General features: G+C 40.6%; 2 protein-coding genes and 1 long non-coding RNA gene across 11 annotated transcripts in view; 1 reads left to right on the forward strand and 2 right to left on the reverse strand.

Moving 5' to 3' along the window:
* The window catches only part of LOC114147959 (voltage-dependent L-type calcium channel subunit beta-4-like), a 46,644-nt gene that overhangs the window by 1,029 nt on the left and 19,573 nt on the right, over window positions 1–26,042 (reverse strand). For 2 of the 9 annotated variants that reach the window (XM_028022792.1, XM_028022795.1), the window contains 12 exons: window positions 24,812–24,931; window positions 24,283–24,405; window positions 23,354–23,481; window positions 21,764–21,840; window positions 21,561–21,580; window positions 20,607–20,687; window positions 17,365–17,423; window positions 17,172–17,281; window positions 16,881–17,032; window positions 15,973–16,068; window positions 15,701–15,877; window positions 11,164–13,289 (listed from right to left, as the gene is read on the reverse strand). In XM_028022792.1, the coding sequence (XP_027878593.1) occupies window positions 13,023–13,289; window positions 15,701–15,877; window positions 15,973–16,068; window positions 16,881–17,032; window positions 17,172–17,281; window positions 17,365–17,423; window positions 20,607–20,687; window positions 21,561–21,580; window positions 21,764–21,840; window positions 23,354–23,481; window positions 24,283–24,405; window positions 24,812–24,931 (1,410 nt within the window). In that variant the 3' untranslated portion in view covers window positions 11,164–13,022. The other 7 variants (XM_028022791.1, XM_028022794.1, XR_003596171.1 and 4 more) reach the window with 6 other exon arrangements.
* LOC114147961 (voltage-dependent L-type calcium channel subunit beta-4-like) lies at window positions 275–8,322 on the reverse strand. Its single transcript, XM_028022799.1, has 4 exons — window positions 6,959–8,322; window positions 2,396–4,095; window positions 1,865–1,987; window positions 275–486 (listed from the first exon to the last, which is right to left on the reverse strand). The coding sequence occupies exons 2-4, from the start codon at window positions 2,567–2,569 to the stop codon at window positions 298–300; spliced, it is 486 nt and encodes a 161-aa protein (XP_027878600.1). The 5' UTR covers window positions 2,570–4,095; window positions 6,959–8,322; the 3' UTR covers window positions 275–297.
* Window positions 7,039–20,512, forward strand: LOC114147962 (uncharacterized). Its single transcript, XR_003596172.1, has 2 exons — window positions 7,039–7,121; window positions 20,274–20,512. It is a non-coding gene; the product is annotated as an uncharacterized LOC114147962 (long non-coding RNA).

Raw genomic sequence — 26,042 nt, forward strand, 5'->3', positions numbered from 1 at the left:
CGCCACCACCATGTTTCATCCCAATTAAAACTTCAGCTGTGAATACTCTTGAAAGGCACTGTATATTAAATAATACACCCCAAATTATCCAGACAGGTAAGATAACAAATGCTACATGCTACAGGGACAGCTGAGATGGCAGGGAAAGTGTAGAAGACCCCACACTTTCACTTGCTAGTTGATTTAACTTACAAGCTACTTGTGTGACACATTAAAACAAGCTAAACTTCCACCCTTCGTTTAAAACATAGTTCTTGTGCTACATGTCCACATCATAGCAAAGACAGTTGTTCTTTTTTAGGGGTCTTGGTAATCCTCCTCCATCAGCGGAGAGTGGTCCCTGCTGTGCTGTGAGCCCGAGGACAGGCGGTTGCGATTCTTCCGGGCCCGCTCGTTGTGATAGTTCTCGTCCGCGGGCATCAGATTGCGGCGCTCGACGGGGGAATGGTCAGTAGTCGTATGGTTGCTGTTTCGATTCTTTTGGGCCTATTTGAGAGATAAATATTATGAATGTGCAGTTTGTATGTATGTATAAAAATATACGAAAGCCACTTTTCTCACTGTCTGACGTTAACGCAGACCAAACTTGTCCTGTTTTAGATTAGTTAGGATAACCAAGTGAGAGAAAGAATATCGTTACCTTCCTAAAATGATGGAATGAGTCATTTGTTGCAAAATGTTTGTTTTTTTTAACAAAAAAAACAAATTATCTGTTTTTTTCAAATTATCTTTTTCCCCCCAAATTATCTTTTGGGGGGAAAAAGAAGTGGCAACCTTTTTTTTATTATTATTTTACAAAACCACTTTTGTAATCAAAACATGATTTAGGTCAATATTTTAGGAAGGTGACGATATATTTGCTTAATACTTGGTAGAAATATCTACGGTGGCCCTGAGGTGCAAACCACTTCAACATTAACATTGCACAATTACAAATGACAAAAACACAACAACATTGTGTTTTTGTCATTTGTAATTGTGCTTTGTCAATGTTGTTGTGTTTTTGAATTTGCTGAAGTGGTTTGCACCTCAGGGCCACCGTACAGTTGAGTCCACACAGCGCGTGGACTCAACAGAAAGAGAAGCAGAAGCAGTTGCGTGTGGACTCAACTGTACGTACTCATGCCTATTGTCCAATCAGCGATTTCTCAGGTCTCTAATTGGGACATACCCTTTCCGTTTTGTTAATGTAGTGTATTTGTAATTTGTAATTGTGCTTTCTTAATGTTGTGTTTTTGAATTATCTGAAGTGGTTTGCACCCCAGGGCCACCGTAGGTATTTCTTATGATTAATGCAGCGCAATTCTATTCCTGACAATTAGACAGACATCTTCTGCTGCTCAAAGAAAACCAAGCACAAGGCGCTCACCATGACTGTGAGTCTTGGAGCGCTGTGTGCGAGTGAAAGGTGGGAATGGGGTGGAGGGGATGGAGAGAGTAACAGAAACACGTAATTGGTCAGTCACGTTATTGCTTATATTTTAATCGGTGCGTTTCGCATCCAGTGAAAACAAACATGCTGTAAGTTTAGTGATATTTCCACAGTTGCGGTCTTGACATAAAATCCCGAGGCCTCAGCACCCGAGACCAAGACAAGACCGAGACCATCAAAAACAAGACCGGTCTCGAGTACTACAACACTGGTGGGTGGAGGACTGTTTGTGTGCGAGGAAGTAGTGTCCAAATATCCATATCCTTATTTTATAGGTGTCGAATACAGTGGCTTTATTTTTAGTAATAAAAGCCTCGCACAAAACCCACAACCAAACAATTATTAAAGTTCTGTTTGGTTGAAAACGTCACAGTTTGGAACAAATCCAGTGGTCCGCAGGTGAAGCGTTAACAAGCTGCATGTGTCGTGAACCTCTTTGATGTGGAGGAAGTCCTTGGCGTCAAAAGAGACGGCGGTGCTGGGGACAGGAACGTCCTCTTCCAGCGCTCTGCAGTAGCTGACGTTGGTCCTCACGGCAAATGCCACTGCTTTACTCTGTGACGTGAAAGGAAATGAAAGTTAATTATCGTCAAATGTTGTTCTCATTCCAAAGCCAGGAAGCTCATTTAACACAGAAATAAATCACAGTTTGCAATAACTGCTGTTGTTTGGACTTGCTTGGGTTAGTATGACTGACAGTGATTTGGCAGGAACACATTGATTTTTTTATTTCATTGAAATAGGACTGAATACTGAAATCATCCAATTCATCCAAAACATTTTAAATTTGAATTTCATACAAACTAAATGCATAGAGGGGACACACCCTCCATCTCTTCTTCTAAAACTGTAAAAGTCTAAACAGGCTAAAATTTGTAAGGATCTACCAGTTCTGCCGCCCCGGCCTGCGGGAGTTTCATATAAAACTCGATTGCCATGTGAAAAATCCCCATTGAAACTAACCTTTGCCCTCTCAAGCTGGACAGTGGCCTGCTGCTCCCTCTCCTGCCGGCCGCCCTCCTTCTCCTCCTCCAGGGACACATCTGAGTCACCATGTTCCAAATTATTATGGAAATAATATTTTTCCCTGATTTTCCTAAATGGTCGATGCAAATGAGCCAGTATAATAAAAGTCATCACCGTTAGAGTTTAAATTAAATTTTATTGAGCAAATCTCCCAATGATAACAGTATATTATTCAAAAATAATAATAATAAAAAAGCTCAAAATGCACTGTTCCAAATTATTATGCACGGCAGAGTTTTAATCATTTTATAGGTCGTAAAGAACTGGAAATGGTCATTTGTTGAATTTGCAGCATTAGGGGGTCACATTTAGCTCTTTAACTTTTAGTTAATTAGAAGAGTTTGAAACAGGAGGGACGGGCTGAGCAAGTGGCTCTGTGTGTGGGAGCCGAGACCAGATAGAAAAAACAGAAAGTTATTTCTCACTATCTTCAACGGACAGCCTTTAAAACCCCAAAATAAAATCTGAATATTTTTCTATATATACCCTGGTGCTTAAAATGTTACATTTAAGTTATGATACTTCCCATATATTCATTTCTATCTACCTGTTGGTTCTCCGTCATCCAGTACACGGCGAAACTAAAAAAGGCTTAAAAATAAAGCAACTTAGCAAGTTATAATTTAAATAGCCCATATTGTATTGGGAGCCATTACAATAAATCATTGTTTATGAGGAATTTTATTAAGATTTTATTAATTTTATTAAGAGCAGTTGATCATTAAAGCTTTTTTATTTAGAACCTTAAATTTTTGTAAAAGGTGTAGCAGAGATTAGATCAGTGAGACCGAACAAAACTCGTATCTAAGCAACAGTTGAATTTTAGTTTTACTTCTCAACAGTTTGCTTACTTAGAAAAACACGTTTGATATGCATTACTAGTCCTTTTTTTGGTTCTGCAGCTTGAATGTGGTTTAAAAACTTTTTAAACCACATTTTACGTTACATTTCACTGTAACTTTGCCGACCTTAAGAAATTTTCCTGTTTCTGGTCCCCCCCCAATAATGAGATGGGATTTACGGCCTTGCTTGTGAGCACCGGTTAGGGGCGGCCTAATAGTAGGTTTACGCACCACAGCAAGCCTTTCAAGGATCCTACACCTCGAGGTTCGCGGGACACCAGAGGCACCAGCAGCTTCAAATAACTGTTTGCTGCTTTGTAAGGGCATTTTAGCAGCTGCTTTCTTAATCCGATGAACTTGCCTGGCAGAAACCTTCCTCATTCTGCCTTTATCTGCACGAACCCGTCTGCGCTCTGAATCAGCCACAAATCTCTTCACGGTGCGATGGTCACGCTTAAGTTTTCGTGAAACGTCTAATGTTTTCATACCTTCTCCAAGGCATTGCACTATTTGACGCTTTTCGGCAGCAGAGAGATCCTTTTTCTTTCCCATGTTGCTTGAAACCTGTGGCCTGCTTAGTAAAATGGAACAGCCTTCTTAAGTAGTTTTCTTTTATTTGGGCTCACCAGACAAACTAATGATCACAGGTGTCTGAGATTGATTTCAGTGATCCAAAGAGCCCTGACACACAATACCATCCATGAGTTTAATTGAGAAAGAAAAACTTAAATTTTCATGACAACTTAGTCCAATTTGCATAATAATTTGGAACATGGTGTAGGAATCAGCTGAGCCCTGCAGAGCAAGCAGAGAAAGAAAGGACACCCACCTGTAACTGGAAGCAGTGAAAGGTAAAAAATAATAATAATCACAATAGAAAACCAGCATAGTAGCACTATCAGAGTGATATAGATTGACCGACCTAGAGAAGGTAAGTATTTTGCGGCGGTGACTGAATCAAAAGCGTTCGACTGCAAGTAGATGCGTGACCTGACAAGAACCTGTTAATGAAATGAGTGCAGGGACAGAGCAATGAGTGGGAGTGTTGATGTGTTTGGACTGCTGTTGTTTTTCATGACTGGTTTGGGTTATTTCTCCAGTGGGATCAAAAGAAGACGGATAGTAGATGATAAATCGTCTGGACTGAATGATTCAGACACTTTTTCCCCCCCTGGACATAAAATCAGATCCATCAAGGGAAAACATTTTTTACTTTATAGTGAAGAACTGTGAAGGTATAAATAGTTTTTTTTAAAGTAACTTCTTTGAGGGGCGTGCTGTGGTGGCGCAGCGGGTTAGCACGCCCCACGTTTGGAGGCCTTAGTCCTCGACGCGGACGTCGCTGGTTCGACTCCCGGTCCCGACGACCTTTGCCGCATGTCTTCCCCCTCTCCTCACCCTCCTTCCTGTCTGCCTACTGTCGAAAAAATACGAGCCACTAGCGCCGCAAAAACTCTTCGGTAGACAGAAAAAATGGAAAAAAAAAAAAGTAACTTCTTTGTGACCTCCAATTACACAGAGACCATCACTGGACAGACATTCTCCTCAAATTCACCGCCTTAAAGGGCCGGTATCATGTAATTTCCAAGCATATAGCTCCATTTTAAACCACGATAAAGTAATTATGCTACCATCAGTTGTTATGAAAATGCTGTACATATCAAACACTACTTGAAAGACATCTTACTCTGCAATTTGACCGCTTACAAAAACCGGCCTGTATCTCTTTAAGAAGCTCACACTCTTTCTGACACTCTGCCTTCAACATGTAAAACACACCTTTACCATCAGGAAAAAGAGGAATCATACAGAGAAAACACGAATCCAGAGGGACTTTTTCACAAAACACTGATCCAGTTATCTTATCTGTTTCTAAGATTGGCTGGGTTGCTGCTGCTGCTCTGTGACAGAAAATCTGTACTTCACACTACAGCTGAATAATTTCTGGATTAGCATAAACACTGAGCACTTTCTTCTTCACAGCCAGGAGAACAACTAGATCCTGTTCTAAGCTGCAGAAAGTCTCTTGGATCCAACAGCAAATTTGTACTCCTGACACACAGGTATGGGAGGAGCTGTACGCTTCTGGTTTTACTGGGTCACTAACTCTAACCCTTAATATTAAGGGTTATTAAAAATAATAATATTATTATTTTTGTTTTAACACAAATAGTTGGGTTGGTTTTTAGCTCTCTGGCTGCTTGCTTGTGGTCGAACTTCACAGCTCCTTCCTGCCTTGCGCCGTGATAAACTCCTGCCACTGTTTACCCATGAATCAGTGCGATGCTGTCAGTCCGAGCGCATGTCACTTTGGAGCATTTCCAACATAACTATCGTCGACTTCAAGAAAGTCAAGTGGGCTGTCTTGAGTCCGTCGGCCGACACACTCGAGCTTTATCTGCGCAGACGCCACAACTCTCTCTAAAAGCATTCCGTCTGCGGCGCATCCAGCGGCTGCCGTCACGACCAGCAGCAGCCTGGAGGTCAGAGGGGGCAAATGTCTCCAGGTTTGGCCTAAAAACGCCCCTCCACCTCACTACGGGGACCTCAGTAGCTCGAGTTGTAGAACAACCACTTTCAGCGAGGGCAGCAGGCTTCCTATTTTACATAATAGCTGTTGTACAGATGAGTCATGCATTTGTGTATGGGTCAGTAGTAATGGCTGTAGAACCGCTTTGTAATGCAAATACCCATATGTATATTTCCCTACAATAACACTGAACTTGATCTGCAGTTTTCTCCTCAGAATCACAACATAAATAAAAAGAGTGACAGTGACAAACCTACTAGTGTCATATTTAGGGGTGTTCCTGACAATCCCTTTAAGATAAATTACACAAAAGCATTTCCTGCTTAGGTTGATCAATTAGTAACCAATGATTTTCTGTTTTCTTTGGGGTATACATATGAAATATGCATCTTGGTACCTCCTGTTTTTTTTTCTTCTTAAAAATAACATGAAATCCGGTCCAAAATAAATTACAAGTGTGGCTATATATAAAATGTCTCTAAGAAACAGGTACAGAACTGGGTGAGAGTGGAACAAATTGTTGTCCTGTTTCAGAGTCCTTTCAACAGGTCCACAGGAGTCATGCCCCGTCCACTAGCCTGTCCAAGCAGCAACAGGTTTAGTTGAGAGCGGCCCAAACAACCACCGGCAGGACAGGACAGCAGAGCGTCCAAAGCGCTGCAGCTCCAAAACAATCATGTGCCCAGGAGTGGAAACGCAGCCTGACCAGGGAGGGAGCGGACCAGCAGGTGAGGACTACGGAAGCCGCACGCCGCAACAACCTCCAGCTGCAGCCGCTAACGGATCTCAGATGAGCCGATCACGCACACAAGCCACTCGGGCAGCCAACATGTAGCAGGGCAAACAAAGACACACACACACACACACACACACACGCCTTGCAGCGGCCTGCTCAACTATAAAGCCATCTGCCCCGCCCACCAATCAGCGGGTGAGCTTCTAGCTGCACAGAGTGAGGAGGGTGGAACACCATCCCACCACACAAAGAAAGATGCATCCTCTGCTTCCCCTTTGAGTCTCATCCTCCGGCGTGGGTGTTTCTGCGAGGTCCAAACCAGTCAACGACAACATAAGAACGTTTCGGCTTCTGTGCGGCAGACCGTGCGCCCTCACGCCCCGTCCACTTACCGCCTCCGAGTCTTCGAAGCCATGGAGGTAGAGGTTATCGTACATGGAGGACCGAGATTCCAGGAAAGCGGATCCCTAGAGCGAGAGACCTGATCCGGAGAGGACGGATGAGGAGGAGAGGGGAGTCGAAGAGCGCACCAGTAGCTTCTTTCTCCACATGAAGGTAGACAGCGCTGAGCCCACACCACAACAGAGAGGCAATATACAAAAAAACAAACAAAAAAAAAGGTGGAGTGCTTTTTCCTTCCTGATGCAGAACGGAGCGTCAATGTCCACAAGTGGAGTGAGCGTCTGTTCCCATCGTAAGGCAAGATTCGTTGTTCCCCAATTCACAAGAGACCTGGCGTTTCATCTGCCTTCAGAGCTCTGGTCTCTCCAGAGCAATCATGCACTGGTTTAGGGCAGCGAACAATAGTCAGAACAAGGGAGAAGAAGGGGGGAAAGGGAGGCCGATTCCAGAGTCGCGAGTTCGATCCCACCAGTCGCAATGTTATGTTTTAGTGGGGGAAAAAATATCCCACAATTAAAGTTTTAGTGTTATGAAGTAACGTCTGTTTTTTTTTTGTTTTGTATCTTGAAAACATTTTAAATTGTTTTTTTTTGTACAAATAGTGTAGTACTGTAAATTAAAACGCAACACTTTTTATTTGTCAAAAAAGGCTTTGTTTTTAAAACTTTATTGATGAATTGCTTAATTAATTTTGCTTTTTTTATTCTATTGATATATTCAAATTCATGTGTTAAATTGTACTGTATACTATATACTCGATACAGAATACTTTAATGTCCTTAATCATATCCAGTGCTTATTTTCATTTTTCACACAAAAACAATAACTGAAACTGAAATATTTTTGAAAGCGTCTTTCCTAAAGTACTTTTTGAGTGAAGTGAATGATATGTTGTTTCTAATGCATGCTTAAAATCATGACCAATAATTCAGAATTTGCAGCAGCTAATATTTGCTCAGTAAAAGACCACAGACCTGATCGGTTTCAAAGAACCAAATATTTATTCATCAACAATTAAGACGGTGAATTAAACCTTTTTAGTTAGTCCAAAAATAGGGTGACCAGACGTCCTCTTTTTCCCGGACATGTTCTACTTTTCAGACCTAAAAAGATGTCCGGGGGGGATTTAAAAATCGTCCGGGATTTTGGTCAACTGCCTCAAAACACATTACATTGTGATTACATTGCCACTACTCCATTCCAGGTTTCTTTATGTGGCAAATTAGTCACGCCCTTCTCCCCAAATCCAATCACGTTGCATTATGTGTGCGAGTGTGTGTGGGAAAAGTAAAGATAGCTGAGTTGACTTGTACACCGGCCGCTAGACTAGTTAAACTAGACTAGTTAAACTAGTCTAGTTAAACACACATGTGTGTCCGCCGATTCTACGGCAAAAATGCCTAAACGAAAGTGTACGTTTACGGAGGAATTAAAGAAAAGATTCCCGTGCTTCCGTCAAGGTCGTGATCCCTATGAGGCGGAGTGTTTGACGTGTAAGGCAGGCACTTATGTGTCTGTGGCAAATAAAGGCGCCAACGACCTGCAAGCGCACGTGAAGTCAGCAAAGCACGCGAAAGCAGCCAGGGGCGAAAGCTCTTCGGCTAAAGTCGCAGATTCCTCTGTGACAAAGTCAGACAGTGCAGCCGTCACTGCAGCAGAAGGCAGCTTTGCTTTCCATACTGTTAAGCACCACGAAAGCTACCGATCAATGGACTGCACGTCTGGGTTGTTAAAAAAGGCTTTCACAGACTCCCCAACAACTCAAACGTTCTCATGCGCACAAACGAAGACCGAGGCCATTATAAATTCCGTGATAGCCCCCCATTCCGTTGACATTGCTTTAGAAGCACTCCAAGGTATCCCCTACTGTGGCGTCTCTACTGATGGCAGCAACCATGGGGCAGTGAAACTGTTCCCTCTGCTCATCCGGTATTATGACTGGAGGAATGGTGGTGTGCAAAGCAAATTGATTGAAATAAAAAGCACCCCAAATGAATCAGCTGACACCATTGCACAATACATACAAGACACAATGCAAAAGAAGAGGATCTTTTCTAAATGCATTGCATTTACTGGGGATAATTGCAATACTATGTTTGGAGGTATCGGGCGTAATGAGGAGGGAAGGAATGTTTTTGCTAATTTAAAAAAGTCCCTGCACAACACCACTCTCATTGGTATTGGCTGTCCAGCTCATATCTTGAACAATTGTGTTCACCACGGTGCAGACACACTAGACATTGATATTGAGCAAATCATTTTCAAAATTTATCACCACTTCAACATCTACACTGTCCGCACAGACAATTTGAAGGAATATTGTGAGTTTGCTGATGTGAATTACAGAGCTCTCCTCTCTCACAGCAAGACTCGATGGCTGTCATTATTTCCGGGGATTGAGCGATTGCTGCAAATGTACCCAGCTTTGAAAGCATTCTTCTTGTCCCAGGACAGGCCACCAGTGCAGATCAAGAAATTTTTTGAGGATGAATTCAGCGAGATCTATCTGTGGCAGATACATTCACTGATGTCAGTGTTTCAGTCCCACATCCAAGAGATGGAGAGGGAGGATAACTCTGTTGTGGAGGTCATGAGAATTCTAAACAAGGTCCAGAGCTTGCTTCATGAGCGCAAGATGAATAACTTCATGCCTCTCAAAGTCAAGAGCATGTTGGCTCAAATGGATAAGGATGGATATGGGCAAAGGTGTGAGCATTTCAGTGCTCAGGTGCAGGGCCTGTACAGTGCATGTCTCAGCTACCTTGAGAAATGGATGGCACCCATGGAGGAGTTTTCCACCTTTATGTGGATGGATCTCAGTGAAGTTCCAGACTGGAATGATGTCGAGGCCTGCATCAAGAACCTGGCTGAAAAGGGAGTTGAAGTCGATGACGCCAGGTGCTTTGATCAGGTCACCAACCTCAAACAATTCATTGAGAGAAATGCTGCAGAACTCAGTGATCTTCAATCACATGAGAGGTGGACCAAATTTTTTGAAAGATCAAAGAGTGTTGATTTTCACTCAGAGCTGCTGAAGATGGTGCAGTTTTTTTTTGCCATACCTGCCCACAATGCAAATGTGGAGCGCATCTTCTCGTTGATGCAAGCGCAGTGGACAAAGGAGAGGAATCGCATGTCTGTGGATTCACTAAAAGGGATTTTGTGCACCCAGTACAATTTCAGAAACATGACGTGCAAAGATTTCCACACCTACTTACTGGCTAATGGTAAACTGTTAAAAGAGATGCAGTCTTCCTACAAATACACCCCACAAGAGAAGGACTGAAGAGGAGCCTTTTTTCCCCAGGGCTGAAGAGGAGCCTTTTCTTTTATTATTGTTATTTTTTATGTAGGCTATCACTACAATCAAAAATGTTAGTGTTCATATGTTTTTGTTAGTGTACTAGGCCTATGTTTTGTGTTGTTCAATAAATGCAATCTTTACACTGACACCATGTGTGGTGTTTTCTAGTAACAGATGTGCGGTGCCGCCATCTGCTGGTAAGTCTAAGGTCAGTAACGAGACACAATATTTTTTTGGGGGGGGGCGTCTCCGTCACCAGGAGGTAATTGCCTGTCGATATCCAGGACTTTCCGAGCCCCCCGAATGCGAAACCTGCTTTTGTTTATAGGGGGCGTGGTCACGTCGAACGTTGATTGGCTCGTATCCCGTCGCGGTGATTGGTCGAATTGCATCGTGAACTCGAACATTGATGGGTTCGCATGTGGCCACGGCTGACGGACAACTCCAGTAAACATGGCTAGGCTGTAACCGTGAATGCGTGTATGTGTGTGAGGTAGTCTGTTAAAATAAACAGCCAATTGCAAAGACTGACATTTAATTTACACATGCAGAGGTGACGGAGCAGAGGGATGATACTTTAAACAGGAGCCAGGAACCACTCAAGTCTCTACAACTTCACGTACACAACTGGGCCATTAAACCAAACCATCAGGCTAAAATTAGGTTACCAAGTAAAAATAAAAATTTGGCTTTGAAGCGCTCCAACTTTTCATCCATAAAATGTCTAACAGGAAGGTCTGGTCAAAGATCCAGACTGATATTAGTCCAGAAACTACAAAAGAGTGTAGTTTCTCTGCAACTGTTTAACCAGGTACTATACATACATGCGTACATATGAGTTTCTATGGATTTGTGCACACAAATCTTACGAATGAAAGATTATTGTCAAAATTGTAAATTGTTGAATGTATTTTATTCAAGATACAAGAACAAATTCCTGGATTTTTGCTTGCTTTCAGGAGATCAGATACTGAAAAACAAATTTTTCTTCATTCCTACGGCACATACAAATTTTAAAAAAGTAATTTTTCAGATTGTAAACACATCAATAAATAGCATGTTCTTTTAGTTTGCTTTTTGTTTGGTAAAAATCAGATAAAGACTAGCGGGCAGTTCATATTTTATTGAATTCAGGTCTACCACCTCTATGAAATGCCCTGCAGAACATTTTTTTTCCTGTTCGGCTAAAGATAGTTACATGTAACTGTTAGTATTGGCTAGCAAAAGCTCTAATGGGTATAGAAAAGTCCTTCCTTTATTCTGCAGTTTTCTATTTTTATCCAAGAATTTCTAACGGAAGTTAAAATAATGTAAAAAGTTACACCTGAAAACAAAGAAGACGGTCAGGATCAGCTTCTGAACATTTTACAGTTATTATAAAACCTTTAAAAAAGAAATCTTGATCTGAGTTATATGCAGTACCTTGAATTAAACCAATGGAATGTAATCAGATTTACCAAAAGTTGAATTTTAAGTTTCTCTTCTGTCATTTTTGACAACATTTACACATGGAAGCCCTCAGAATATCACAAACTAAAATCCACTCTTGTATTTTCATAATCATGCCTTACTAAACTAAACTAAATGCACATTATAGCATTTAGCACTACAGCTACAGTGCCTTACTAAAGCATTCATGTTACCACCTCACTTTTAATGTATTACATGTAGGTGCTATGTGGAACCCCAACATAAAGTACCGGATCATTTGAAATGAAAGGAGAATGATACATGCATTTGCATTTTGTTTTGATTGCAGCTTAAAATTTTTAAGGTGAATGTACCAGATCAGGAGGATGACATTTTGGCCTATTGAAACACGTAGACTTTGACAGGACCATTTTATCCCTACACACCTAACATACCTTCTGCATACTCCAATAGTTCTTTATCCCCCCAATACTGCATCACCACAGGTATATGCCGCCACCACCATGTTTCATCCCAATTAAAACTTCAGCTGTGAATACTCTTGAAAGGCACTGTATATTAAATAATACACCCCAAATTATCCAGACGGGTAAGATAACAAAACGCTACACTTCTTGGTCTTAGTGACCCCTCATTCCTGAGGTTTGGAGCTTTAAACATCTCTGTACTTACGCAACTTTGCATACGACCGATTGAACAAAAATGGGAGTTCAGGGAAAGTAAAGAAGGGGGTATGGGAAGCTACTGGATGAACTTTGAAGAGAAATATATATATATATATATATATATATATATGTTGTAAACAAATAGCAAAAGTCAAGAATTTTGGAACAAGCTCGCTCACGTCGAGGACGGTAGTACACAACCGTATTATTAATGGCATATTTTTGCTTCCCTCATGTCTTAAGATACGTTTAAACTGAGTTGCTGAGTCGCTGCGGGATACTGTCTGGCACCGGCTTCGCAGCCCTCCACCTACATGCTACAGGGACAGCTGAGATGGCAGGGAAAGTGTAGAAGACCCCACAATTTCACTTGCTAGTTGATTTAACTTACAAGCTACTTGTGTGACACATTAAAACAAGCTAAACTTCCACCCTTCGTTTAAAACATAGTTCTTGTGCTACATGTCCACCCTCATATTCACATCACAGCAAAGACAGTTTTTCTTTTTTTAAATATTAGGTTATAAATGTCCAAGGTCAAAAGGGGATATGAGGTACTTCACAGACATAAGAGATAGTTCCAGTTCACATGACTTAAGTAGATTCATCACGACGCCGCCTCAGCGATTGTGTTCGGCGCAGACGATTATCGGCTCACAGCCTGTGCCTGGCGCAGTCCTGGCTGTAGCCTCCGGGGGATCTGCGATTGCGGTGAGGCTTGTAAGAGTCCTGGTAGGGGTCTTGGTAATCCTCCTCCATCAGCGGAGAGTGGTCCCTGCTGTGCTGTGAGCCCGAGGACAGGCGGTTGCGATTCTTCCGGGCCCGCTCGTTGTGATAGTTCTCGTCCGCGGGCATCAGATTGCGGCGCTCGACGGGGGAATGGTCGGTAGTCGTGTGGTTGCTGTTTCGATTCTTTTGGGCCTATTTGAGAGATAAATATTATGAATGTGCAGTTTGTATGTATGTATAAAAATATACGAAAGCCACTTTCCTCACTGTCTGACGTTAACGCAGACCAAACTTGTCCTGTTTTAGATTAGTTAGGATAACCAAGTGAGAGAAAGAATATTGTTACCTTCCTAAAATGATGGAATGAGTCATTTTTTGCAAAAAGTTGTTTTTTTTTAACTCAAACTATCTTTTGGGGAAAAAAAGAAGTGGCAACCTTTTTTTATTACTATTTTACAAAATCACTTTTGTAGTCAAAACATGACTTGGGTCAATATTTTAGGAAGGTGACGATATATTTGCTTAGTACTTGGTAGAAATATCCTTTAAAAAGGCACGTTTGGGTATTCTTCCATAAACTTCACTTCGCTTGAGTTTTGACCAATTGTCTTTATTGTCATCATTGTCACACTTTTTGAATAATTTCATGGTGTGACTCTCCAATTGAAGACCCGATTGTGTCAAAGCCTTAACTCAACATTTCTATATATTGTTCTTTAATGACGTAACGCCCTCACATTTCCACCGCTTGTCTTCAGTATGATTGGATAGATGAACGTTGCACCATCTTGAAATTGTAATCAAGTCGAAACCAGACTCATTGAGGTCCACAATTCTCTTCCTGATTGCTTCTTTTCCTCAAGATGCCACACCAGGAAGCAGCGTGTTTTAGTTGTTGCCCTAAAATAAATCCCCAGCTGTGTGTTCATTTAACTCCAATGTTGTGAGTCAGATCCTTACAAAGCCACGACATTTGAAGGAAGATTGTGAAGCATTAAAAATAAGACTAAAGAGGACTGCTGCATGAAACAAGGCTTTCAATCTCATTCCAAAGAAAATCGTGAAAAGAATAAAATAATTTCTAGATGGTTTAACTTCTAAAATCACAGGCACACGCAAAGCAGAACAGACTAAAAATAGAACGGGTCTTAGTAAGAGTAGCTGGATATTTGCCAGTGTTGTAAGTCAAATTCCAATCTAACGCGAAGAGATCCGGAAAATGTTCCCGGATGACTTGAAGCCAAACACGCATTCCTTAAATGTGAAAACGAAGGCCTGTGACTCATAGAGCACAAAAGAGAAAAACAATAACTTTTGGTTGAATGAAAAAAGAAAAAAAAAAAAAGGTGTCCAGCTTGTTGATTTGAAACGTGTGGCCAACAAATCAAAAACCCACAGCTAGTCTGGTAAAGAACTGTAAACATCAATTCAAAAACACTTTATAAGGAGCAAAAGAAACTTAAGTAACAGAAGGGAAAATTTCCGGTCCACAGCAGATTCCTTGGTTTGCTGTTGCAGGAAGTAACATGAAACTTTCTGCAACTTTTGTGTCATGATGAGTATCATATGAGCAGTGGCTGGTAGGTGGAGCTAACAACCAATCGTCTACCTTGCAAAGGTCTTAGCCTTTTCCACATTTTGTCTATTTGAAATAACAAACATCAGTGTATTTCACTTAGATTTTTGAGGTAAATTAAAACGACCTGACTGTATCTGCAAAGCGTGATGCGCATTGTGATGAAACCGGACATGTCGGGGATAAAGCTATGGAGAAGTTTAAAGTAGGGTTAGGTCATAAAACAATATCACAAACTCTGACCTTTTTCACCGGGCACAGTTTACGTCATTAAAAAAAAAAAAGAAAAAAAAAAAGATAATAGCAAAGAAGTAGCCAGAAGACTTGTGGGAAGTACTGAGGGTCTGTAGAAACCAACAGCTCAGGTGGGGAGATCTGTTGAAGAAACAAATCATATTCGTGGAAAAACTAACTAAACTCAAAACACACCATTCCCACTGTGGCGACAGTATGGATGCATTTCCTGAGCATGGAGAGGTTAGAACTGATTACAGTGCTATTCTAAAGAAAAATGGGCAAAAATCTTTGTTTTGTACAAAAGCTACTGGATACTTTCAGCAGCCCAAAAGACCTGTGGCTTTAACTCAAGCTAAAGGTTATTCTACAAAGTACGTCTCAGATTTTTCTTAGAAAAGAATAAAAATACAAAAAGCAGATCTTATGTTCCTTTTACTTCACAATTATGAGCTACTTTGTGTTGCACTTTCACAGAAAACACCAACAAAAAACATTGAAGTTTGTGTTTGTAGCAAGACGTAAAAAAGACTAAGGTGTATGAATACTTTTTCAAAGGCACAGTTTTAAATGACACGGGTGAACAATTAAGTGTTTGATCTGAGTTTTATTGTTAAGCTTGATATGAATGGTTTGATATTTCGACTGGTCAAAAATGGCAAAAAAAAAACCCACAAAAAAAATACAAAACTATGAGGGACAGTTACATATTCAATTACACACAAAGAAAGGTGAAAATGAATTGAACATTAACAAACAAAAACAAGCAAACAGAACCCAAGTTCATGTTCACCTGGATGGCAGCCGGATACGGGGAGAGAGCAGTGGAGCCCAGATTGCGTCCCAGCAGGGGGTTGAGCGGCGTGCTAAGTGCAGTGTGGGTAGTGCGCCAGTACGCTTCCAGGTATTCTGCCAGGTGTTCGCAGGCATCTTCAAGCTGGTTCTCGTCCAAAATAATGTCAAACATCTCCTGGGATTGGAGGGGAAGGGGGAAGGAGAGCGGGGAAAAGTTGCTGGAGTTTGCAAATTTCAAACAGTTTTCGAGAGTGCTTAAAGTCTACTCACTGACGGACACTGGGCTAGTTTTTCTGCTGCAACAAGCTGCACGTTCAAGTGTTTGCTTTGGGACTTCCCTCGCGATTTGATCAGACGCTGCAAGACCTGTCAACACATTTAAGGGCAGAGAACTCAATTAAACGTCTCCAAATATAGAATATGTACAGCTATAAAAAAAAATTCATGCTTGTCATTCGAATACTGTTTTTTGTAGTCATTTTTATGCCTTTCAAAAGTATGAACACTTCTTGAACTTTTCCACATTTTGTCACATTCCAACCAAAAACTTCAATCAGTTTGATCAGGGTTTTATGTGTTAGGCTAACACAAAGTAACACATACGCTTGAATTGGAAACATTTTCAAAATGGCCACCATTTCGAAGTATACAGCCTGATCAGAACTAACCAAACCTCTACCACATGATGAAATAAGATGGTTAAATTGTACAGTAATGTTAGTGTCAGTAGGTTGTGTTAATGACTTTGTTCACACTAAAAACCCAGGTTATTCACTTAAGATTACCATATTAGCTGCTATGTAGACAGCAAAAGCTAGCCATGTTCACACAAAACTACAAATAAAGATTTCAAAAGTGTGGCCTGCATTTGAATTTAGTTGCCTTTATCTGGTTACCCCTAAATAAAACTCTATGTAACCAACTGGCTACAGATTACTCTGAACACCATTCCCATAATAAAGCATGGCGGCGGCAGCATCAGGCTGTGGAGATTAAAAATATGTTTTTTTTTAAATCTGAGAACTGTTCGGTTGTAGTCTGTGTTTTGTTTTACTTTGTGTTGGTTTGTCACCCAAAATACCAAATAAAATCTGCCGGTGTTAACTTAAATATGAAAAAGCTGAAGAGCTATTAATTCCAAGGCAGGTTACTTTTACATATTTTGCTGTCAGCCTTACCTTAGGAGATGACACCTTAACATGGACAATAATGGGAGCTAATGAGGTCTTGATAAGCTGTGCTGGGTGATTTATTGTGTCTGCATCCAACACCACCAGCTGTAGAGATCTGGCCAACTCAAAGATCCTTTCTATTTCACACTGGACCTCAGCTGTAAGAAAACAAAGACATACTGGATAGCAGGGTGACTATGAACAAGCAGCAGTATGAGACTAAACACCAGACTTTAATCTGCTCAAACACACACGAGACATGCACATCATTGAGTGAGACAGTTCCTGTAGCTTTACCGAGGCTGGAGCGGGTGTTGGACCTCTCAATGATGGCCCGTTTACTGGGGTTGTTAAGTACTGACCTCTTGGCCAACGATATATCAGCGGTGACCCTCGTGATGGATATCCTGCAACGAGGCAAAACATGAGTGAGCACTGGCAGCCCGGTGATGACCTAACGAGGGACAGTTTGTTGATGCTGGCCGCTCACCTTCCATCGAACCTGTGCTTCAGGAAGTCAAACAGCGCTTTCTGCATCATATCCGTCACCTACAGCCATGAGTCAGAGAGACGGGAAAGTAGTGAAAAGACTGAAAGAGAAAACAGCCATGGTGTTCAATACTGCCAGACCTTACAGGTTTCTTCTGTTCTGACTTTTTTTGTCATGCTAAAATGTTAGATTGTCGCACAAGCTTTCACAGCAGAGATAAGTTTTCAAATGAGGACTTCATTAACCCTCTAAGGACACGAAGTTATCTGACGTCGTCAAAGAGCAATACGTCATTCCTTTATCTAAAAAAGAAACCTCAACAACAGATGAGAACCAAAGTCGCTATCGTCCGTCAGTCTGGAATGGATTACAAACCCGTTTCTAGGCCTTTCGGACTCCTGCAAACTACAGTGAGAGCCGATGTCCAAAGGTGAAGAAAGTCGCAAACCTTGAAAAGAGTACGTTTACATCTTTCCCACAATGTTAGATATGTACTCAGAGTAGGATCTAAAGCAGTGCAGGCCTGACTTGTCTTCTGTAAGTCAGTGGGAATCATTCAGCAATAAGAAAGAAACAACGCAAAAATGGCTTTTAAGAGAGAGCTTCAGGACCAAAAAGAACAAAAAGGTCTGTCTCACGATTGCAAAAAGACAACAAAATAAATAAATCACGCTTTCAATCCCAAGACTTGAAATAAAATGTTCTGTCAACCGATGAATCGAAAGAGAAACATTTTGAAAGTCCCATTGGTGGTAGTAAGACGTCCAGGGTTGCTATGTTACTTCGGTACCATAGGATGGCTTGATGTAGCCAAAGAAGTCATGAACTCTACTCTCTACCAGACAATTGGGAAAGAAAATGTCAGATCATTTGGTGACCTTGTTAACCCAAAGAACACACGGAAGTCCCTCTCTAAATGAATACACACACGTATTTTTGATTAGTCTAGTCATAGCATGTACTTATACCAAACAAGAATGATGTGACTTAACCCCAAAAGGCCGATCATGCTTAAAAAAAGCGTCCAATGTGGCTGAATTAAAACAAAAGTGAGCCAAAAATTCCCTCGCAGTGATGTAAAACATTAATGGAGAGTTATCGCTAAATCTTAAAAAGGGTCTGGTTGTTTTGGATAGACCTTTAACCCCCTAACCCCCCTCAAAAACAAAAAAACATAATTTGCTTTCTGTATTTACTCTGGTCATGTTTGTCTGATTGCAATGTATGAAATCAGCTGAAATATTTTAGAAGGGACAAAAAAATGCAGCAGTCGAAATATTTAAATGCCTTCTCATAGCGCTGTCGTTAGGCAAGAGACCGTTACACAATTATATCTATAAAAGCTCAAAATATTCATCCTGCCACACATGTATATGTTAAAATGCAGCAGAAAATGGACAGAAGGATCCTATTACTCCTTGTAGTATGCTGCTTTCCAGTGAACCAGATCTTTGCATTACACACTCCACTGAGCCGGAGCCTCCGATATGGAAAGTGTTTTGAAGAAAGTGATTATGAGCTGCAGTGAATTGTCAGCAAGGCCACTGCATAGGTGAGTAACCGGAGCGGTAGCACTGCAACTTTTAATTTAAGTTGCTGACGGATATAAGTGTCGTTTGACGGCGTGGTTTGGATTAAAAACTCAAACTCAAGGACGGACAAGTAACCAACAATCAAATGGAAGAAAAAAAACCCACAGAGAAGCTCTATTGGTGGAACGTTCTTCCAAATGATAACGCTTCAAAAGATAGTGGTAGACAGCTAAGTGTCTCCATATTGCTTAGGATAGAGGCAATGTAATTTAGAATGAGACTAGTCCATTGAGTATTAAACATATTTTTATTCACGTTTAAACAGCTTGGTGATGCTATTGAAACTGAGGCTTTGTAGAATGGATTGAAACAACTGGTTGAATATTGTGACCCAGTTTGTCGGGTTAGAGAAGAGAGCAGAAGCGGTCTCTTCAGGGTCCGCCATTTTGAGCCATGCAGAACTAATCAAAGCTAACCACCAATAAGATGATAAAATAGTGGTGTTAGTAGGTTGTGTTAATGACTTTAGTTCACACTAGAACCTCAGTTTATTCACTTATGATTAGCATATTAGCTGCTACGTAGCTAGCAGAAGCTAGCTAGCTATGTTCACACTTACACATAAAACATACTTTTAAAGAAAAAGCAAAAACATTTTGTTTGGTTGATTAAGTGAGTATACACAAATTTCCTTACTTTTTAAAAAATGTTGGTCGTAAAAAAAACTGCGTAGCATAGAGGCATTAGGTTTAAAGAAAAAATAAAAAACAACTCAGATAAATTGTGAAATAAACATAAATTTTTTGTACCTATTCTGACAAAGAATTGCCCTTAAACATTATAAAACAGTCTTTCTGGTGTGGAGTGTGTGCGATACGTGAATCAAAGCAAACAACTTTGCCAACTCTTTAATATGAATAAGTCAAATAAGCTTGATTTCATTGCGTCTTAATGTTGTTTGTGATGAAGCACGGAGCACTTGCAAGTGCGGTGACTGACAGTGTAGGTGCACATCTTTACTTTTAATAGATTGCTTGTGATCCTGCTGCTTTTATATCCTCAAAGAAGAGTTTACAGCCACAGAAGGTCAACTGTGTCATTTTAATATGAGGCTGACACAACACACTGATCTCCTTTTCATGATCACCTACTGTACCAGCAAAAAACAATAACTCTGGCAACAAATCCACATTTTGTCTGCTCTACCTTTACTTTAGAAAAACAAAACCAAAAGCAACAAACGCCTGGCGTGAAAAAGATTTAGGATTTTTTATGTTTTTGTTTTTTTTTCTTTTTCGCCGTCCCACACACTTCATTTCAAAGCGCGGTTCACATTATTCTGTGCTTCTAATTTCGATCCGTGCTCCACTTTTTCAGACTGATGTGGTTTACCCAGAAGGTTGTTGCCAAGGCAACGCCGGGACGGGAGGCGAGGAGCGTGATTCCATGACAACTGACTTCAGCGCTCCCCGTCACCTTTCTGGACACGCATTTCCAACCGATAATAAGTGAGGAGATTTGATTTTTAATGTTGTGTTTGTGAGAGCCAATGAACAAAAAGTCATCTAATAAGGGGGCATACTGCACGCATCAGCGTAGATTTACACTATTAGAGAGGAAAACTGGTTGAGAAATATAAGAACTCCAGGTTATGAAGACAATCCATGTCAAAATTTTTAAAAAAAGAAAAAGAAAGAGGTTGAGACTTGCCTCATAGCCTTTCAGGGATGGACCTACCAGGACCACCGGCCTCATGGACGGAACCACGTCATACGGGGGGACGTGTTCAGCCTGGAGAGGTCACAGCACACACAGCTACAGTCACATCGCATAAGTATCACTCAAGCTTTCCAACTCACTCCCTCCAATATGTTTAGAAGCAAGTGGTTATTTTATAGCGCTCCACTAAAACCAAAGAACGAGGAATGTTGAAGTTGATTTTCAGCATAAAGCCTCATAAAAGTCAGTCAGCTCAAAAACATTTTCCTTAGATATATTCATGGCTCAGTCAACCTCCAGAGCTCAAAGTTCAATTTAAAACTAAATATTAAATAATTCCATTAAAAATGATTGCAAATATGTAGAAGTTATCCATCCAGTCTGACTGAATTTGAGCTATTTTGTGAAAAAGAATTTGCAAAGTCGTCAGTCTCCAGATTTGAAAACCATATACAACTGCAGCAAACAATGCTTCTACAAATTATTAACTCAGTTGGGCTGGATACATTTGCACTGTGCATTTTTCTTCTAGAATTTGTGCAAAAATGTTAAAACTATGTATTATTCCCCCGCCCCCTTCTTTACGGTTATGCATAACTATGTCTTTGTATATTGCTTAGAATCCAATTATAACACGAGTTCACTTATAGCACACAATTTCAGTGGAGCGTTTGTGTGTTTCCTCTGCGCCCGTGTGTGTGTGTTTTCTCTAGTTGCTTTAGTTTTCTCCTATAGTCTAGAAACATGCAACTGAAGACTATGTGCTGCCCTTAAATAAGAGAGTGTGTGTTAATGGCTATCTGGTCTGGCAACCTGACCTTCCGGTTATTAATAATAAGGTTATGATTAAGAAGGTAACAAACACACTGAAGGCTGGTAGATGGAATTAAATCATTATTATGTTGTTTATATAATAGAAATGTTTAGGAAATCAATCACACTTACCACTTTTTGTTTTTGCTTTCCTGAAATTAAAAGTAGCAAAAGAAAACGCAATTAAGTGCACTGCAAAAATTGCTCCATTGTAGTCATATAAAAAAAAAAATAGGAACACAATCAAAGCAATACAGAGGCAATTAAATTCAGTTTTGAAAAGATAACGATCCTTTTTTTTCTCTCAAAATCAATAGAGTACGTATGGGAGTCACCTGCTGAGTTTGGGTTTGGTTTGAACGTGCCTGACACCATTTCTCCCAGACTGGAGGAGGAATTTGCACTGGATTTGCTGCTGCAGTGATGAAAGTAAAGAGGATGAGCAAAGAATCTGATAAATCGGAAGTTCTGTGTTGCATCTGTTAAAAAAAAATGCAATTAGGCTGCATTTAAATCATACAAAGAAATCTCAACTTAATAATGTAACCACATTCAATTCTACATAGAAACTGAAAAAAAAAAACACACAGGCAAAAGGAAAGCGTTCAATGTGAAATGTTATTGTAAAGACTGGCAAATAAATAATATACATAACTAAATAAAAATATAGATTAGATTAATCACTGCGTGAGTCAACAATCCTGGCTGTTCACGGCTGAACACTGGGGGAGTTCATTAAGCATACCGAACTCTATTTTTTGCAACAAAAGACTCACAAAAGCAAAACGGTCTGAGCTGCCAGGTCTTTTATCTGGCAGCGTCGTCTCAGCATCACTAATCATCTTGTTGGTGAAAACCCAACAGTCCCATCTGATGGAACATTCTGCGATGGCTGCAGTCCAGGGACACCTCGGCGAGGCTGGACCACACGGCACAGCCTGGCAGTCGTCCAGCCGACTTCTTGCTTATGTGTCGGTTTCACTGCCAGCCTGGCTCCTCGTCCCTGAAGTGTTTCTCTCCTAAACACAAACCCACAACACCCTCCCCTTCCTTCAAACTCTCCGTACCCCTGGTAGTGCAGCATATTACTGTGAAAATCTTTCAAGTGTGGGACACAAGCAGTAAAATGGACGTATGTTTTCCATAATTTCCGTTAGCCACTTGATTTTCAGGATGACGGCCATATTCTTCAAGATGGCTGTCGTTTTTGAGCCTTCAAAACCGATTATTGACATAAAATGTCACCCATTTCCCATTTTCATGACTTGGTCGTCCTAATGGTTAGCATTAGCTTCAGCTAACATTTTTTACGTGCTTAGCAGTTTAGTGTTAGCTGAGCTAAGATTTTAGTTTAGCAGATTAGTGGTTAGTGAATCTAACTTTTAGGTTAGCTATGCTCACCACTTGCATTAGCTAGCAATTGGCGCTTTTAGTACAAACATATACTCTCTGCTACAACCATGGCGGCCATTTTGAAAAAATGTAAACCAGAAAAAGGAAACACAAAAGATAATATATATGACTTATATCATTCAAAATATTTAAGCTAAAATCTGACAACAAACACATTCGTCTAATTGGTGATTTTAGTGCAAAAGTTAATTTTAATATAATGACTGTCTTGAAAAGTCAAACGATTATCAGTAAATATGATTTTTATGGGTCCAATTATGTATGACTTGACACCAGAAGTGTTAATCTGTGATACATAGTGGCAAATAAACTTTCTTTAATGAACATGGCAGACATCTTGAAATTTGGAGTAATTAATAGGTTTTTTTTTAAACAGCAAGCTCTAGGGAACATCTGTGCCAAAATAGGTTCTTTGTCCTGAAATGCTCAATCATCTGCTGCAGTAATTGCTATCTGTCGACCTTCAGATTATCTGCAGCCACTCCTGATGTCTCCACTCATCTGATGCTCACCTGTGGAAGCGTCCTCTCTTCTGCTCCTGCTGCAGCCGGACGTTCTCCAGCTTCAGCGGGCTGGGAATGAAGCCGATGTCGCAGCCTTCTTTCACCAGGCGGCCGATCCACCAGTCGTTGTTGTACTTCTGCGAAACAAAAAGGGAAAACTAAGCTAGAAAACAAAACTTTCATGATTATGTTTCAATTTTCATTGAAAGAAAGAGAATGAGATATTCACATTTATTTTCATAAAAAAAAACAAAAATCATCGTGAACAAATGAGTCAGTTTTAGATTTTCAGCATTCAGTTTCATAAACATTACGGGGTGACAGTCTAAGCTAGGAAAAGTGAACAAAATTAAACATTTTTTAAGAAAATGCAATAATATTTGTGTTCATTTGGGTCCAGCTGATAGCTATGTCATTGACAAATTCCCTCTGTATGATTGTAACTTTCTTTAAGCCTTTCGTTGTTTTATGATCCGACCCTGTTTTAGACACCTCCACAGCTTTATCCATGAGCTTTCTGCGTGTTTCTTCGTCTTCCTAATGCTGTTTGTCTCTAATATTCTTTAATAAATCCTCACATTTGACAATTGTGCATTTTGTTGTTAGTACATTACATGAAATCCAGATAAAATGTAGTTAACTGAATATGAGTACCCCTGCAAGACACCGAAATTTGGATTTCAGTCCCATCTTTTTTATAGTTGGGCGAACTACGGTGGGAGGAGGACTGTTTGTGAAAGAAAAATGCATGTGTTCAAATATCCATATCCTTATTTTATAGGTGTCGAATACAGTGGCTTTATTTTTAGTAATAAAAGCCTCGCACAAAACCCACAACCAAACAATTATTAAAGTTCTGTTTGGTTGAAAACGTCACAGTTTGGAACAAATCCAGTGGTCCGCAGGTGAAGCGTTAACAAGCTGCATGTGTCGTGAACCTCTTTGATGTGGAGGAAGTCCTTGGCGTCAAAAGAGACGGCGGTGCTGGGGACAGGAACGTCCTCTTCCAGCGCTCCGCAGTAGCTGACGTTGGTCCTCACGGCAAATGCCACTGCTTTACTCTGACGTGAAAGGAAATGAAAGTTAATTATTGTCAAATGTTGTTCTCATTCCAAACCCAGGAAGCTCATTTAACACAGAAATAAATCACAGTTTGCAATAACTGCTGTTGTTTAGACTTGCTTGGGTTAGTATGACCGACAGTGATTTAGCAAGAACACATTGATTTTTTTATTTCATTAAAATAGGACTGAATACTGAAATTATCCAATTCATCCAAAACATTTTAAATTTGAATTTCATACAAACTAAAGGCATAGAGGGGACACACCCTCCATCTCTTCTTCTAAAACTGTAAAAGTCTAAACAGGCTAAAATTTGTAAGGATCTACCAGTTCTGCCGCCCCGGCCTGCGGGAGTTTCATATAAAACTCGATTGCCATGTGAAAAATCCCCATTGAAACTAACCTTTGCCCTCTCAAGCTGGACAGTGGCCTGCTGCTCCCTCTCCTGCCGGCCGCCCTCCTTCTCCTCCTCCAGGGACACATCTGAGTCAGACGGTCGGCTTGTGTAGGAATCAGCTGAGCCCTGCAGAGCAAGCAGAGAAAGAAAGGACACCCACCTGTAACTGGAAGCAGTGAAAGGTAAAAAATAATAATAATCACAATAGAAAACCAGCATAGTAGCACTATCAGAGTGCCATACAGTAGATTGACCTAAAGAAGGTAAGTATTTTGCGGCGGTGACTGAATCAAAAGCGTTCGACTGCAAATAGATGCGTGACCTGACAAGAACCTGTTAATGAAATGAGCACAGGGACAGAGCAATGAGTGGGAGTGTTGATGTGTTTGGACTGCTGTTGTTTTTCATGACTGGTTTGGGTTATTTCTCCAGTGGGATCAAAAGAAGACGGATAGTAGATGATAAATCGTCTGGACTGAATGATTCAGACACTTTTTCCCCCCCTGGACATAAAATCAGATCCATCAAGGGAAAACATTTTTTACTCTATAGAGTAACTGTGAAGGTATAAATAGTTTTTTAAAGTAACTTCTTTGTGACCTCCAATTACACAGAGACCATCACTGGACAGACATTCTCAAATTCACCGCCTTAAAGGGCCGGTATCATGTAATTTCCAAGCATATAGCTCCATTTTATACCACAATAAAGTAATTATGCTACCATCAGTTGTTATGAAAATGCTGTACATATCAAACACTACTTGAAAGACATCTTACTCTGCAATTTGACCGCTTACAAAAACCGGCCTGTATCTCTTTAAGAAGCTCACACTCTTTCTGACACTCTGCCTTCAACATGTAAAACACACCTTTACCATCAGGAAAAAGAGGAATCATACAGAGAAAACACGAATCCAGAGGGACTTTTTCACAAAACACTGATCCAGTTATCTTATCTGTTTCTAAGATTGGCTGGGTTGCTGCTGCTGCTCTGTGACAGAAAATCTGTACTTCACACTACAGCTGAATAATTTCTGGATTAGCATAAACACTGAGCACTTTCTTCTTCACAGCCAGGAGAACAACTAGATCCTGTTCTAAGCTGCAGAAAGTCTCTTGGATCCAACAGCAAATTTGTACTCCTGACACACAGGTATGGGAGGAGCTGTACGCTTCTGGTTTTACTGGGTCACTAACTCTAACCCTTAATATTAACATAGACTCACCTGCCTGGT

This window comes from Xiphophorus couchianus, chromosome 7, assembly GCF_001444195.1.
Source record: "Xiphophorus couchianus chromosome 7, X_couchianus-1.0, whole genome shotgun sequence".
In the NCBI taxonomy this organism is placed as follows: Eukaryota; Metazoa; Chordata; class Actinopteri; order Cyprinodontiformes; family Poeciliidae; genus Xiphophorus; species Xiphophorus couchianus.

What these genes read in the sequence shown, in the direction of transcription:
- LOC114147961 (XM_028022799.1), bottom strand. Translation starts at nt 2,569, where the DNA reads ATGACTTTTATTATACTGGCTCATTTGCATCGACCATTTAGGAAAATC. An exon ending in TCCAGCTTGAGAGGGCAAAG is followed by an intron (nt 1,988 to 2,395) that starts GTTAGTTTCAAT and finishes TTCACGTCACAG; the next exon opens with AGTAAAGCAGTGGCATTTGC. An exon ending in ACTTCCTCCACATCAAAGAG is followed by an intron (nt 487 to 1,864) that starts GTTCACGACACA and finishes TCTCTCAAATAG; the next exon opens with GCCCAAAAGAATCGAAACAG.